At 46.0% G+C, this 13,786-nt stretch overlaps 1 protein-coding gene across 1 annotated transcript in view; it reads right to left on the reverse strand.

The window, feature by feature from the left end:
- Positions 1-13,786, reverse strand: part of SHCBP1L (SHC binding and spindle associated 1 like) — a 1,462,574-nt gene that overhangs the window by 340,359 nt on the left and 1,108,429 nt on the right. The window contains exon 8 of the mRNA XM_086936360.1: positions 9,472-9,722. Coding sequence (XP_086792486.1) covers positions 9,472-9,722 — 251 coding nt within the window. The remainder of the gene's footprint in view (positions 1-9,471; positions 9,723-13,786) is intronic.

Genomic DNA, 13,786 nt, shown 5'->3' on the forward strand with positions numbered 1-13,786 from the left:
CAGTATGGCGATTCTCCAAGCAATCTAGCCGTGTTTCATGACTGGAAACTTGGGATTTCACTGTCTCAAGCTGGGATGTCAAGGTGTCCAATTTGGCATCTATGTTTCTAAGACTAGTGCGCATTTCCAGCATTAGTGATCTAAGCTCTTCCCCTTGACTCCCACCGGATACATCACCACCCGCAGCTCCCATGGCATCCTGGTCTGAGCCCGCTGGTTTCTCAGGGCGTTAGCTTTGAAAGTTGATTTTAGGTTGAAGTGCATCGTTCCTGCCCATGGCGCCCTATTAATAGAGTGCGGCGGGCTCAGTGTAGAGCGTGGCCTGGCGTGGCACGTGCGGGCCTTCCCCACTACTTCCGGCAAGGGACAAGGGTCTAGGTTCCGCAGCTGCACAGAGTGACACAGAAAATATCCCCACGAGTGCCTCAGGTAAGTCCTACCAATCTCCACCCGTTAGCCTAATGTGGGGTAGTGTTGAAGCCTGCAGTACAGCCCGCTATAACCATGGCCGTGCCTCCAGTGTCAGCAGATCACAGGACAACAACGACCGATGCACCCCACTGCACAGGCCGGAGTGACGCGCACAAGTCCCCGGAGCACACACACTTGGTAGGCCCGGATATGTACCCTCACAATCCGCGGGGACTGTTGTAACGCAGGGCCCAGGATTAGCCACTAACATGGGTAGAGGTGGAGCAGCGTGAAAACGGGCCTTCTCCACAGCACCCAGTCAAGTCAAATGGCGGCGTCCCGTACTCTCACAGTCCAAATGCATTCGCTGTTTGCTCGCCCCCACTACGTCGCCAGTATCAGATCTGGCCCCGGGTCCCACCGTCTCACCGCCGGTAAGGGCGATCACCACTCTGTCCGATGCTCGAGCACACAACGTGCAGCCGGCGCAGGCGGGGATCCTCAAGCCCAGCACGGGGCTACCGCGGCAGGTCTCTAGGTCACAGGGCGGATCCACAGACCATCTGCTTCGCCTCCCCCCGGTGTCAGGATTGCGCCACATAGGGGATCTCCTGGCCACTGTCCCGCAAACTTTTAAAATGGCGGCGCAAAGATCTGGGGAACCACTTCTTCAGGGCAGGCCGCAGTCTTCTCGGCTGATGTTCCGCCGGACGAGTTAGCTCAGGAGTGCCGCTGCATATCTATTTGGCCAAATAATCAAGTCCTAGCCTCCGCAGCGTTCGCTGCAAGAGCTCCGCTTCGACCACGGGAGGCCCGTACGACCACGGGCTCAAGTTTGAAGCGCGTCCGTTACAGCCAGGCCGAGGCCCGGCAGCAGCAACAGCCTCACCCCGGCCTCTTCAGTTGTCGGCTCTGAGGCACCTCAATCTCAGTCTCGGCCCCCGAAAATCGGTCAGCAAGTGCACCCGGGTGTCCGCACTGCAATGTGATGGAGTTGTGCCCCTGAAGTTGCGTTTTTGGAAGGATTATTGAAGGATGTATTGCTCAGCCGGCGGAGCTCGCTCATTTCGCTGCCTGGCTGGCCACGACCCGGGTTTTTTGAACATCTTTGAGCCGCCTGCATCACTACTGAATCCGGCCAGGGATGACCTATCAGGCATGCCGGGGATGATTCCGGGGCTTTATATTTCTTTTCAACTCTCAGGATCGAGGCTAAAATGAAGGCTGGGTTTTTTCCATAATTTCTAATCCTTCTTTCCATATATAACTGACCACAGGGATAGTAAGGGTTGCCTTCCTGGCGGAATCTTTGAAGTCATATAAGAAACATTCTGTTTCTTTTACTTGAATAGGGAGATCAAATCGTTTTGAGGCTCTTTCCATGAGCTTGTGAAATTCCATGATATCCTCTAGCAGGGAGTGTGCTGGGGAGGGAGATGATGTAGCAATATATTAGTCCCATTCATCGCCCATAGGCTCGTCCTGTGTTATTTCTCCTTCCTCTGGTTGGTCTTCTACCTCGCTTTCTACATCGTCGTCTCTGATGGTTATCACCTTGTACTTTCACACCCTGGGTTGCGCTATGCATTTTACTTGTGGTGTCAGACAAGGGAGCATTGGCTTCTGGGAAGCGTCAGTAATGATCTGTAATCATATGTCGCAAATTTGTTACCAAAGATACTGGCATGGATATAGACTCTTCCCTTGGTGGAATATCCTCTTCCTCCTCATAATCTTAAGAATCCTGAAAAGATTCACACCTTTTCCACTTGACAGAGGGTGGTCTTTGAAAGAGAAGTTCTCTTGTACCATTTCGGATTGTTCCAGGTATTCCTCCTCATCTGTGTTTTGGATGTTTACTTTAAGTGGAGATGGGCTGTAAGCGACCCCATCAGGATCATCTTCCTCTGACTCCTGCATTTCAAGCAAATTGGATAGAGTAAGCTGCAACATTTTTGTCCAAGATAAAACCTCTGCTGAAGGCTTTCCTGCTTCAGGTATCGACAGGGATCTTTTTCTTTCCGTAGACGTACCGTCGATGGAGGATACCTTTTAATAGAGATAGACGTCACCGCTCGTGGAGAAATCGGAGACTTAGAAGTCGTCGTTGACGAGGTCATAGTCAATGAGATCATCGACATACCAATCGTCGACGGTGTAGTCTTCGTAATTGCCGCCAACGAAGCTGATGTCGTTGTCAGAGTTACAACGTCGATGTAGACACCTTCACCTTCACTTTCGTTGACGGGTCAGACAACGGAGCCTTCATCTCCATAGTTTTCTTGTGAGGAGTGTGAGGCACTGAAGCGGATGCAGACTCCTTATCCTTAGATTTACTCAATGTAGTTTTTTTACAGTCAGTCTTAGACTCAGAAGGTTCCACCTTTCTTTTTGGCGTGGAATGAGCCTTTTACCTCATCTGAACCAGAGTTCCTCCGAACCATAGTAAAACATGGCCTTCTTCTTTTGAAGCCATACCAGCAAACGTGCCTCTATCCCTCAGTTTTTGCAGGAAAGGTCCTACAATGCTTGCACTTCGTAGGGACATGCTTAGGATGAAGGCAGTATAAGAAATCTTTGTGGGGGTCCTCCGAGAACAGTGTGGCCTTCCCACAAGATCTACAAGGTCTGAACAGCCACTTCTTAGAGCTTTCAGACATTTTACAATTGAAGAAAAAGGCAGTACCTTAGTTCCAGAGCAAAACTGCTGCGAAATAACCGGTGAAAAGTTCACCAAGGGAACAAACTGAGCAGAGCTCAGGGAGACTCCTTCTCATACGACGGTGGTTGGAAATCTGAGGAATGGTGGCTCTGCTGGGGATTGCAACCTCAGGGCTGACTTCTTATTGGTCGGTATTTGGACCATATAATCATGGTACTAGGTTACTAAGTAGAAGACATTTCTATGGTATTAGTGCAGTTTTTCTTTATACTGCTATCTATTTTGTTCTACAGTGAGACTCCCACTATGACGACGGGAAAGATACAAGCATGTAAATCTATGAAAGATTCAATACCATAGGATTCTTCGAGTGGCGTTGAGGGGCGTGCATCACTACTGAGTCCGATTTTGGGTGTCCTGTGAGGCACTCTGGGGCGTCCTCTGTTTTATACTTTTTATCTAGAGGTGGAAGCACTGCTGGCACACATGCTGGGCTCTTAATAATTCTAACAGTTTTCTCCCAAATATAATCAATTATGGGAATAGCCCTAACTGACTTACAAAATGGTTCCTTAAAGTAATATAGGAAGCAGTCCGCCTGTTTGGAAGGCATTGGCATGGCAAACCTTTTCGCAGCAAGCTCCAACAGATTGTGAAATCCCCCAATATCCTCAGGTGGGGAATCTACCGGAGGAGAAGTAGGTGAGACTGGTGAAAATATCCTGTACTCATCCCATTCAGTATCATGAAGTTCCACTTCCTTATGAGAAGATACTGGTTCCTGGAGAGGAACAGATTGTGGACTATTCAGGACTGAAAAAAACGCAGAAGACCTAACTCTCACTGGCAAGATCACCTGAGGAGGAGGCGGTATATTCGACGGGTCCGAAGGTGGGAAGTGATGTCTATAGTCCTGCAGCATAAACTGCAAATCAGTCAGTAATGCAGACTGTATTGTGACCATTTCCTCATGGTACTGATGTTGTTCAGGCTGGGTAAATTAGGCTTGACCATAGTATTGTTGGTCATCAGCATCCTCATCTGGATCTGGAGGGCATGGCCAGGAATATCAAATAGGGATCTCCTCTCAATATAGCTCCACCTAAAATTCTAAGGCAAGGAACAAATATTATTCTTCCCTCTGTTCTACAGTTAATAGCCCAGTCTTTTCATCTGAGGTGAAATCCCTCAGAAATGGAAGCAACAATAGTACTTTCTACATAGAAAAAACCTTCAGCTGATCTAATGCTGCTCGAATATTTACATCCTATGTTGCCGCTACCGTTCTACGCAAAAATTGAGGAGAAAGTGGTGAACAACCAACTTGTAAATCATATCAATTTGAATGATTTGTTTCATCCTTCACAACCTAGTTTTAAAGCTTCCCACTCCACAGTCAGCCCTACTCCTGGCAACTGAAACAATAAGGAAATATGCCGACATAGGACAAACCGCTGCGCTGGTCCTATTAGACCTTAGCACAGCGTTTTGCACAGTATCACACAACCTACTTCTCAAAAGATTAAGCAACTGCGGAGTTAGGGGCTCAGCTCTACGCTGGATGACTTCTTTTCTTACATCACATAGCTTTCAAGTTACTTGGCATCCATACATGTCAGAGTTTTCCTCTTATGCAAGGGGTGCCACAAGGCTCTATATAGAGTCCTTACTTATTTATTCTCTATATAGGCTCCCTTGCAGAATTAGCTGAAAAACATAATGTAACAATGGTATCATATGCGGACGATACGCAATTTATTGTTACTCTATCTCAGGACTCGGTGAAGGCAGCAACTCAGTTCTCTCCATGCTTAGAGGAGGTAGCCTCATGGGTGTCTAACCACTGCCTAAAATTAAATGGCAATAAAACCGAAATAATGATAGTCGGAAAAGCATCCTCTGAATGGTCATCGGCATGGTGGCCTAAGGCTTTGGGGCAAACCCCTGTTTTCAAAGCAGAGATTAAAAATCTGGGGGTTTGGCTTGATCCCAAACTCAACTTAGAGAGCTAAATCAGGAAGGTAGTGGGAAATGCTTCGGAACTCTCATAGTCCTAAAGAAACTCCAAGATCACCAAGCTTCAATCAATTCAAAATGCTGCTGCACGCCGAGTCTTGAACCTCCAAGAAGAGCATCTACCTCGAAGGCTCTGTCAACTCTCCACTGGCTTCCAATAGAGAAGATGACTATTTTTAAGGCCATGTGCTACTGCCACAAATTTCTGTGGAATAAGGGCCTGAGCTATCTTTGCTCAATGATAACCTCTTATACACTGGACCGTAATTTAAGATCTATAGGTGCCAAAAATTCCAAAAGTCAGGATGGGAGAGCGATCATTTGGCTATCTTGCAGCCAAAAGATGGAATAATATGTCAGTGACTTTGGGAGCCGAACCTTTTGTGAGCACTTTCCGCAAGGGATTAAAGACCTGGCTGGTCTCATCTCTAAATAGGAATACCTAGATCCTCATCTATGCTCAGGTTCTCTCTAGCCCAGGTACAGTTTCTCTTTCTGGATTCCTAATCCTAGTGTGGGGACACACCACTGGTGTAACCAAGCGCTTTAGAAATGGTAAAATCAAAACCAAGGCTGCTTTCGACAGCTAACACTTTGAGAGCTTTCTATGGTTATGGAAGACCACTAAAATCACCATAATAATTGTCTGGATTTGTGCAAGGTGCATCACTTGATAAGTGTGCACCATATACTAACCAGTCTCCTACAGTGAGTATCTTGAATTTCTCCTTCTTGAGGAAGAGAATGATGGTCCGAAGGTCCAAAATGGGCCACAACCCTTTGTTCTTTTTTCCTATCAGAAAGTAGCTGGAGTAACAACCACTATCTTCTTCTGAAACTGGAACTTTTTCCATAGCTTCCTTAGCCAGGAGAGCTGTAACTTCCTAAAAGATGATTCTCCGCCAGTTGTTCTTGAATTGGCAGTAAAAGAGGAGGAAAAGTAAGAAAGGGAAGAGAACAGCCACCCTGAATGATCTGCAAGACCCACTTGTCCAATATTATGGACCTATAGCGGAGGAGATAATATTGAATTCTCACTCCAAATGAAGTGGCATGGTATTGCAGAACCACACTAGGAATGATTGGAGGCTGCACCTGCTGGGTGGCATTTTGGCTACCATTCCCTCAAGGACGGAATGTACAGCGTCCTCACAAAACATGGGGAGTCTGTGCTGGACTGTAGTTAGGATATGGCTGACAAAGTTGATAACCCCTTCCATTGCCCCAAATGTAGACTAGCCACGAGATGTAACTGAGAGGCCCAAGGATTTGGCCACAGCATGATATTTCTTGAACCACCAAACTCTCAGGGGTGTGGTGTTGGCTGAGGAAACTTGGATCACCTTGTGTGGGGCGATGAACTCTTGTGCTAGGCTTGAGCCTTGTGCCTTGAAGGACACCCATCAGTGCTTCATTAAAGGGCAAAAGTGGTGTGTACGAGGAAGCCCCAGGCTGAAATACTTTGATCAAGAGATTAGTCTTGACCTGTACCAACAGTCGCTCCATGTCAAGGGCCTCTGCTGCCCTTCTCACCGCCATGGCGCAAGATGCCCCACCCCCACCCCTCATCAGCCACACTAGGCAGAGAGAGCATACCAGTATCTGGAGATGTGTCCAGTCCACTGGCTTCTCCAAGGTCCTCATACCAGTCCCACTGCTCGCAAGGGGCGTCCACCTGGTATTCCACATGGTCCAGGGACCACTCCAATTATTCCCCCAAGCCTGAAACCTCTTCAAAATGAACAGGCCAGGAGGTAGCACCTCTGAGCTCCGTCGGCATTGGAGTTAACGTTGTCCGACGTCAATCAGACTCTGAGTCTTCGAGTATCAAAATGAAGCTGGCCCCACTGGGTGGTACCAGAGGCATCGACTTCGGGGTCGGCGCCGGGGAAGGTCACACTGGCATAATTGGCGCCAACCCATATCCATGAAACCAAAGTGGTGCCAAAGCCTAGCCTCTCCAGACCTTGCAGGCCCAAAGGCCGCGAGCGTGAGGGATAGGTGTCCCGCCGTTCCAGCGCTTCAATGAAGGCTCCTCTAACCTAATAGAGCTGGCCTCACGGGAGTACGCTGCGAGGCCTTGTCCAATTCCTCTAGGGTCGCCTAAATAGAGCAGGACCCCGCGGCCCTCTTTTTCTCCAACCGAGAGAGGTTGTATTTGCATTCTGCATAGTGTATGAGCATCTAGTTCATATGTGTTTTTCTGTGTAGTACTTTACTGAGGTCCTGAGGAATCGCCGTTTGGCGAGAAACATGTTGACCACACCAGGGGGTTGAGTTAAGAGTTCTGTACACCTTTACGGTCTCTAGTTCCCCTCCCACCCCTTTTAACCAGGGAAACAGCCACGTTAATAAAAGTCAGTGTGGACTGTTTTACCCTTTTTAACTTTCACTCACTTTTGCACTGACTACACTTCTCTTTATCCTCACTCACACCCACCATCGGCAAGGAACTAAAGAACCCCGCCAAAAGAGTACCTGTGGGTACTCCGGCAGACATTGCAGCGCCGGTCTGTCGAGGGGCAGTGAGTCGATGATGACACTGGATACCCTCCAGTAAGGGTGTGTTCCACACCTAATACTCGGGGTGTATGAGGCTCTTTAAGTTCCGACTAGGGAACCCTTCCAGTCACGGTACTAACAATACCAACCCCTCTCTCCACGCATTCACACCATCTCTGGGGAACTTTGTACTCTGCTGCTAGCAGGCCCAAAGGCACACCAGACTGGTTGGCCCGCTCAAATATGTGGCTCATGCCCAAGTAGAAATTCTTTAACTTGAGCTGGGGTCGCTTTGGCTCCTGGAAATAGGGGGAGGCGAGGAGTCGAATCCGGCAATGATTCTGTGAAACCGTGTCTAGAGTGTTGATGCTCCTTACCAGCATCGTCGACGGACGAGGTGAAGTCGAAGCCCATTTGGACTTGACTTCTTTTTATGCCTCTTCCCCAAGTGTTCCAAGGACCTCCGAGTGCGAAGAAGAGGACTTTGGGGTCCTGGGGGCGGGGGGGGGGGAGCGCGGGGGGTTCCTGCAACCTTTTCTTCCTCACTTTGGACCGTAACCTCCGTGGAGTCGCACTCAACACTGTTGACTGGCAAGGAGTGTCATGGAACGCTCTTGCAAGGCCTCTCGCGACATGGCCGGCAGTCTAAGCACAACTTTAAGTCATGGTCGTGTTCGAGACACCACAAGCAAATAAGATGGGGATCGGTTACTAACATAGCACAAAGACAGGCGCCACATGGCTTTAAACCTACCTGTCTAGAGGTAATTCCTTGACACACAAAAAAAAATCACTTGACAAAAAGTCAAAAAAAGTCTAGCAAAAAGAGACAGAAGGGTGGCTCATCCCCGGATAACCGATTAACTGGCACGGGTAGAGAAGAACTGATGTCCGCATGCCTGGGTGAGGCCTATATAGGTGACCGTGATGTCTCAACCGACGCCAACAATCCTGGCGACATCACGCAGTCAGACGGAGCCACCCGATGGCGTGCAGCGGTATTGCTCAAGCAAAAGTTTACGGATCCAGTCTGATGCCTAGAAAATCAAAGGTAAGGAATCTGCAGCTAGAAGTCTCATTCAGATATCTGTTTTGGTTCAGGAGTTTTGAATGCTTTGAAATCGGCGTCATATGCATTTCATTGTAACTTCCTATTCCTCTGACTATCTGTTGTAGGATGTCCTTAGTTTTAGGTGTTGGTACTTTCGTTTTGGAGGTGGTTTTCTGCCTTTTGTTGTATGCGTCTGAGGGGTGGGTAAATAAGAAATTATGCGTTGCTACTCTGTGTCCCGGTGTTTTCTTTTCTGGGGCTGCAGAAAGAGGTTTTGCTTTGGCATACCTCCACCAAGTAAGGGATGGTTTGAGGAAAGGAAGAATAAGAGGTAATGATCAGATGACTATCCAGTAATCTTCGCTAATCCGATTCTCCCTTACTCGCCCCATTTCTTACAGCCCTTGCTTCCCTACCTGTTCTTTCATCTGCCCTTTTGCTGGGCTTGGTATTAATCAGGGAGTGCAGGGGGAAGGGGTGGGGTTCTATGGATATTCTACTTTGACACGATCATAGAAAGGGAAAACAGCTTTGCAGTGGTAAGGACAAGGGAGTGATTGGACACATTCTCTCCACCAACTAAGGAATGGGACGAATATGCAAGAATCAGAGTAATAAATATTACCGGCACATTATCCAAGCACTATGCAACAAGGGCAAACAAAGGTGAAAAATATCTTAGTGGCACAAAAAGCATTAGGAATTTTAACGTACAAGTAACAATTTCCTTATTGTCATTTTAAGTTTTGAATCAGTTTTTACTTGGTGCCATTCTAACACTCAACTTTTTGAGGCCAGGATATTGGAATAGATCTAAAAACGAAATTACCTGGGCACCCGTAATCTCACAGGCTTTCATAGTTAAAGCTGCTCCAGTAAGAACGCAAATCCCAGTTCCCTCACATTTCAGAACACAGTCATCCAAAGTCATGTGGCCGGACTCTACAACCACAATGCCATCAGAGGTTCCTCGCTGAAGAAATGTGAGATGCATCAGTTTCACGTTCTGGGCTTTGGAAGCTACAAAGCTGTCGTATACTGGATCAGAAACAATCACAATCTCATCCCTTTTTCCAACTCCTATTATAAGAACAAAAAATAGGATTTATTATTTTCTTTTTTTTTTCAACTCAATTTCACACAGTTTATAAAAAAATAAAGGTTGTGGTGCATAATGTAAAAGTTATTTATCTGTAATCCAAGTTGTCTGTCATTCATAAATTCATAAACAGAGGAAAATGTCTGTAATGTGTGGAATTCTGGGAAAAAGCATTTTCTACATATTGTTTTGTTTAAAAAAATCCAATTCGCCAAATTAAAAGCATGGTGTCTTTGGCTGAAAACATTACTGAAATAATCTCTAAAATGTAGTCTTTAACAGACAAAGAACATGCTGTGGAAATTTGACACTGCACCCTTATTGAATCCTGCATGCACCCAGCCTTCCAATGCAGGGTTAGTGAGGCAGTTCATTATGGAGAAAAGATAGTTTAAGGATCATTCTTGACAGACAAAGTCAAAACATTTGGAAAAAATAGTAAGGCAAGTGAGTTGTTTGATATCAGAGAGAATACCAATGACATTGGAATAAGATTGCAGGTAAGTAACTATCTTCCCAGTCAGGAGATTCTCTCTAATATCCATAAACAGTAGAAAGGACCAGAAAGCTACTATATAGCTCATCAGAAAGGTTCCAAATGTGAAGTCAAACAGAGAAATGTAAACCTTCTAGGCAATATATTCCACACAGAGGCTGCCCCTATGAAACATGGTTCAAGTCGGAATGGTGCAGAGGCTCACTGGAGGTCCCACTAATTTGAAGAAATATATTAACCAGCCATAGACGATAGGGTTCCCTAACAGAAACGTGGACCTTCAAGGAAATTATTAGTCACATGGATGGTGAAAAAGGATCCGTAAGAGGGATATTTCCTGTTAGTAGTGACGGCAACCAAGTATAATTTAACAGAAGAGAACTGAGTGACAGATTTTGCCAAAGAAGATACAGTAAAACTATTTCCTCTCAGATCCAAATGTTTATGAAGGCATCAAGCACAGAAAAAAAGTTACATTCCTGTAACTGTAGTTCTCCAGTATTGGAAGCTTTCATAGATTCACATGCTTGAATCATTCCCTGTTGTCATGATGGGAGTCCATGGTACTTAAAATAGTAGTAGTAATAGTAGTAGTAGACTTTAATAGTCATAATACACTAATAGGTATATACCAAAGAAGGCCTAGGCCTCTTAGTTTAATACCCTATCCTAGTCCTTATAAAGAAAAGGACCAAATCTTTGCCTCAACCAATCAGCACTAATCACCCTCTAGAACACTCCTTAAGGAAGCTTAGAACCTCAGATTTTCGAGCACAAGTGCTATATCCAACCTATTGAGACATCTAAGGTGAGCTTCCCCCATTGCATGTGAATCTATGAAAGCTTCCAATACTGGAGAACTACAGTTACAGGTAAGTAATTAATTTTTAACTCCAGTATGGGAACTTTCATTGATTCACATGCTTGAATCAGAGTAGCAAGCCGTTTGGTAGCACATTTAACATAGTTTTGACGCTTAACAGGAATCTAACAGTGTTACCTGCAAGCAATCAACAAACAGTATAAAAGATTTAACCATCATGTTAACAGTCAAGAAAAACACTTCCATAAGCATTCAAGACAATAACCAATTTACCATATGGAAATGTGATACAGTTGAAAACAGGTAAGAGGGTAGACAGGGGTGGCTCACCTTAATGGAATAGATGCTGAAGTACTGCCTGGCCCACTGCTGTATTATTGAGAACTGCTGAGTCCAAACAGTAGTGTCGGGTGAAAACGTGTCTATTCTTCCACGTTGCTGCCTTGTAGATTTCTGGAAGTGATATTCCCGCAAATAAGGCTGTAGATGTTTCCACTGACCTCATAGAATGTGCTGGGACCCTAGCTAACAGAGGTCTAATAGCCTTTTGTTGATAGAATTGTATTGCACTTGCAATCCACCTGGGAATACTCTGGAGAGTGGAAAACCTTTCCTTGGTGCAGTTTATGCCACAAACAGTTGTGAGGTTTTATGGAAAGATTTTGTTCTCTCTAAATAAAACTTCAGGTAACGTTTGATGTCCAATTAATGCAAAGATCTCCCAGTCGATGTTGTATGGTTCGGGAAGAATGTCTAAGAACCACTGGTTTGTTGAGGTGGAAATCAGATGACACCTTTGGAATGAAGAAAACAAGTTACTTACCTGTAACGTTGGTCCCCCAGTATTGGTAACTTTCATTGATTCCCATGCTTTGTATCATTCCCCTTCGTCAGAATGGGAGCCTCGGTAGTATCACAACCATAGAAACAAAAGAGAAAAAATAGGCCAAGGCCTCATCTCCTTTTGTATCCTATCACCCTCTTTGTGCAAAAGAGACCAAACTTTTGTCAGGACCAATCAGAGCAGCCTCACCCCCTAGAACCTTCCTGGGAGAGCTCAGAGCCTCAGATTTTCGTAGCCGTTGTGCAAACCGCCACTATCTCTGTCAAAAAACTGAGCTTTCCCAGGGGAGGAGGGTGGGCGCATGGGAATCTATGAAAGTTACCAATACTGGGGAACCAAAGTTACAGGTAAGTAACTTGTTTTCTTGCCCCAGTATTGGAACTTTCATAGATTCCCATGCTTTGTATCAAAGTAGCTAGCAGTAATAACCAAGACACATTTTGTAGATACATGGCATCACATAAAGATAAAGCATATAAACTTATAGCATAGCAAACAAGAAACAAAATGTGCTCACCAGGACGGAGGGCTTGTAGGGAAAGCTCACCTCTCAATGGAAAAGATTCTGCAGAACTGCTTGACCAACAGCCGCGTCGTCTCGTCCTGAAGACTCCAGGCAGTAGTGCTTCGTGAAGGTATGTGTACTGCTCCACGTTGCTGCCCTGCATATGTCCTTAATGGTGACTCCAGAGAAAAGAGCCACCGACGATGCCACAGACCTTGTGGAATGTGCACGGACCTTTCTGTCCAAAGGCTTGCCCGCCTCCTGATGGCAGAATTGAATCGCACTGGAGATCGAGCGGGAAATGCCACTCTTTGCCAAAGGAAACCCCTTCGGTGGTGCGCTGTAGGACACAAACAATTGGGATGATTTCCGAAAGGGTCGTGTTCGCTCTAAGTAGAATTTTAAGCATCTTTGAACGTCCAGAATGTAACGTGCGTTCCGCAGGTGTTGAAGGGTGCAGAAAGAAAGACTTTAAAATCAAAGGTTCATTCAAGTGGAACTCAGACGGCACCTTTGGAATAAATTTCGGATTGGTGCGAAGGATAAGCACATCTTTTTTGAATTGAAGGAATGGATGCACCATGGAGAGGGCTTGAAGCTCACTCACTCTTCTCGCTGATGTTAGAGCTAAGAGGAGGGCAAGTTTCCAAGACAGGAATTTCAAGTCCGCCTTGTGCACCGGCTCAAACTGAGCGTTCATAAGTTGAGCCAGGACAAGATTGAGTTGTTAAACTGGTGGAGGAGGGCGAACTGGAGGATACATTTAAAACAAGCCTTTTAAGAATTGTTTAATAATCCTAGAGGACCATAAGGAAGGGCCTGAATAACTGTGCCTAAACCTCGATATGGCTGCAAGATGTACCTTAACAGATGAATGCGCCAACCCAGACTTTGCCAATTATAGTATATATGGCAAAAGTTGATGAGGCAGAGATTTGTAAGGATGGAGATCTTGTCTCTGACACCACAGGCAGAACCTCTTCCATTTAGCCTTGTCAGTCTTATTAGTGCTCGGTGCTCGAGCTTTGGACAAAACGTCTCTACATTCCTGGGAGAGATTCAGATGACGGAACTCTCTGTGTTCAGGAGCCACGCTGTCAAGTGCAGTGATTTCGGATCCGGATGGTAAACTTGTCTTGGATTCCTCGACAACAGGGAAGGAATTGGTCGTAAGCGAATCGGATGAGCTTGGGAGAGTAGAAGGAGTTCTGTGTACCGAAATTGCTGGGGCCAAGCTGGTGCAATGAGAATCATCTTGCATGGTTCCGCTTTCATTTTCCTGAGTATTCGAGGAATGAGGGGAATTGGCGGAAAAGCGTAAAAGAATGCGCTGTACCAGGCCATCGAAAGGGCTTTCCACAGAGATCCCTGATGGTG

Source organism: Lissotriton vulgaris, chromosome 1_1 (assembly GCF_964263255.1).
Source record: "Lissotriton vulgaris chromosome 1_1, aLisVul1.2, whole genome shotgun sequence".
Taxonomy (NCBI): domain Eukaryota; kingdom Metazoa; phylum Chordata; class Amphibia; order Caudata; family Salamandridae; genus Lissotriton; species Lissotriton vulgaris.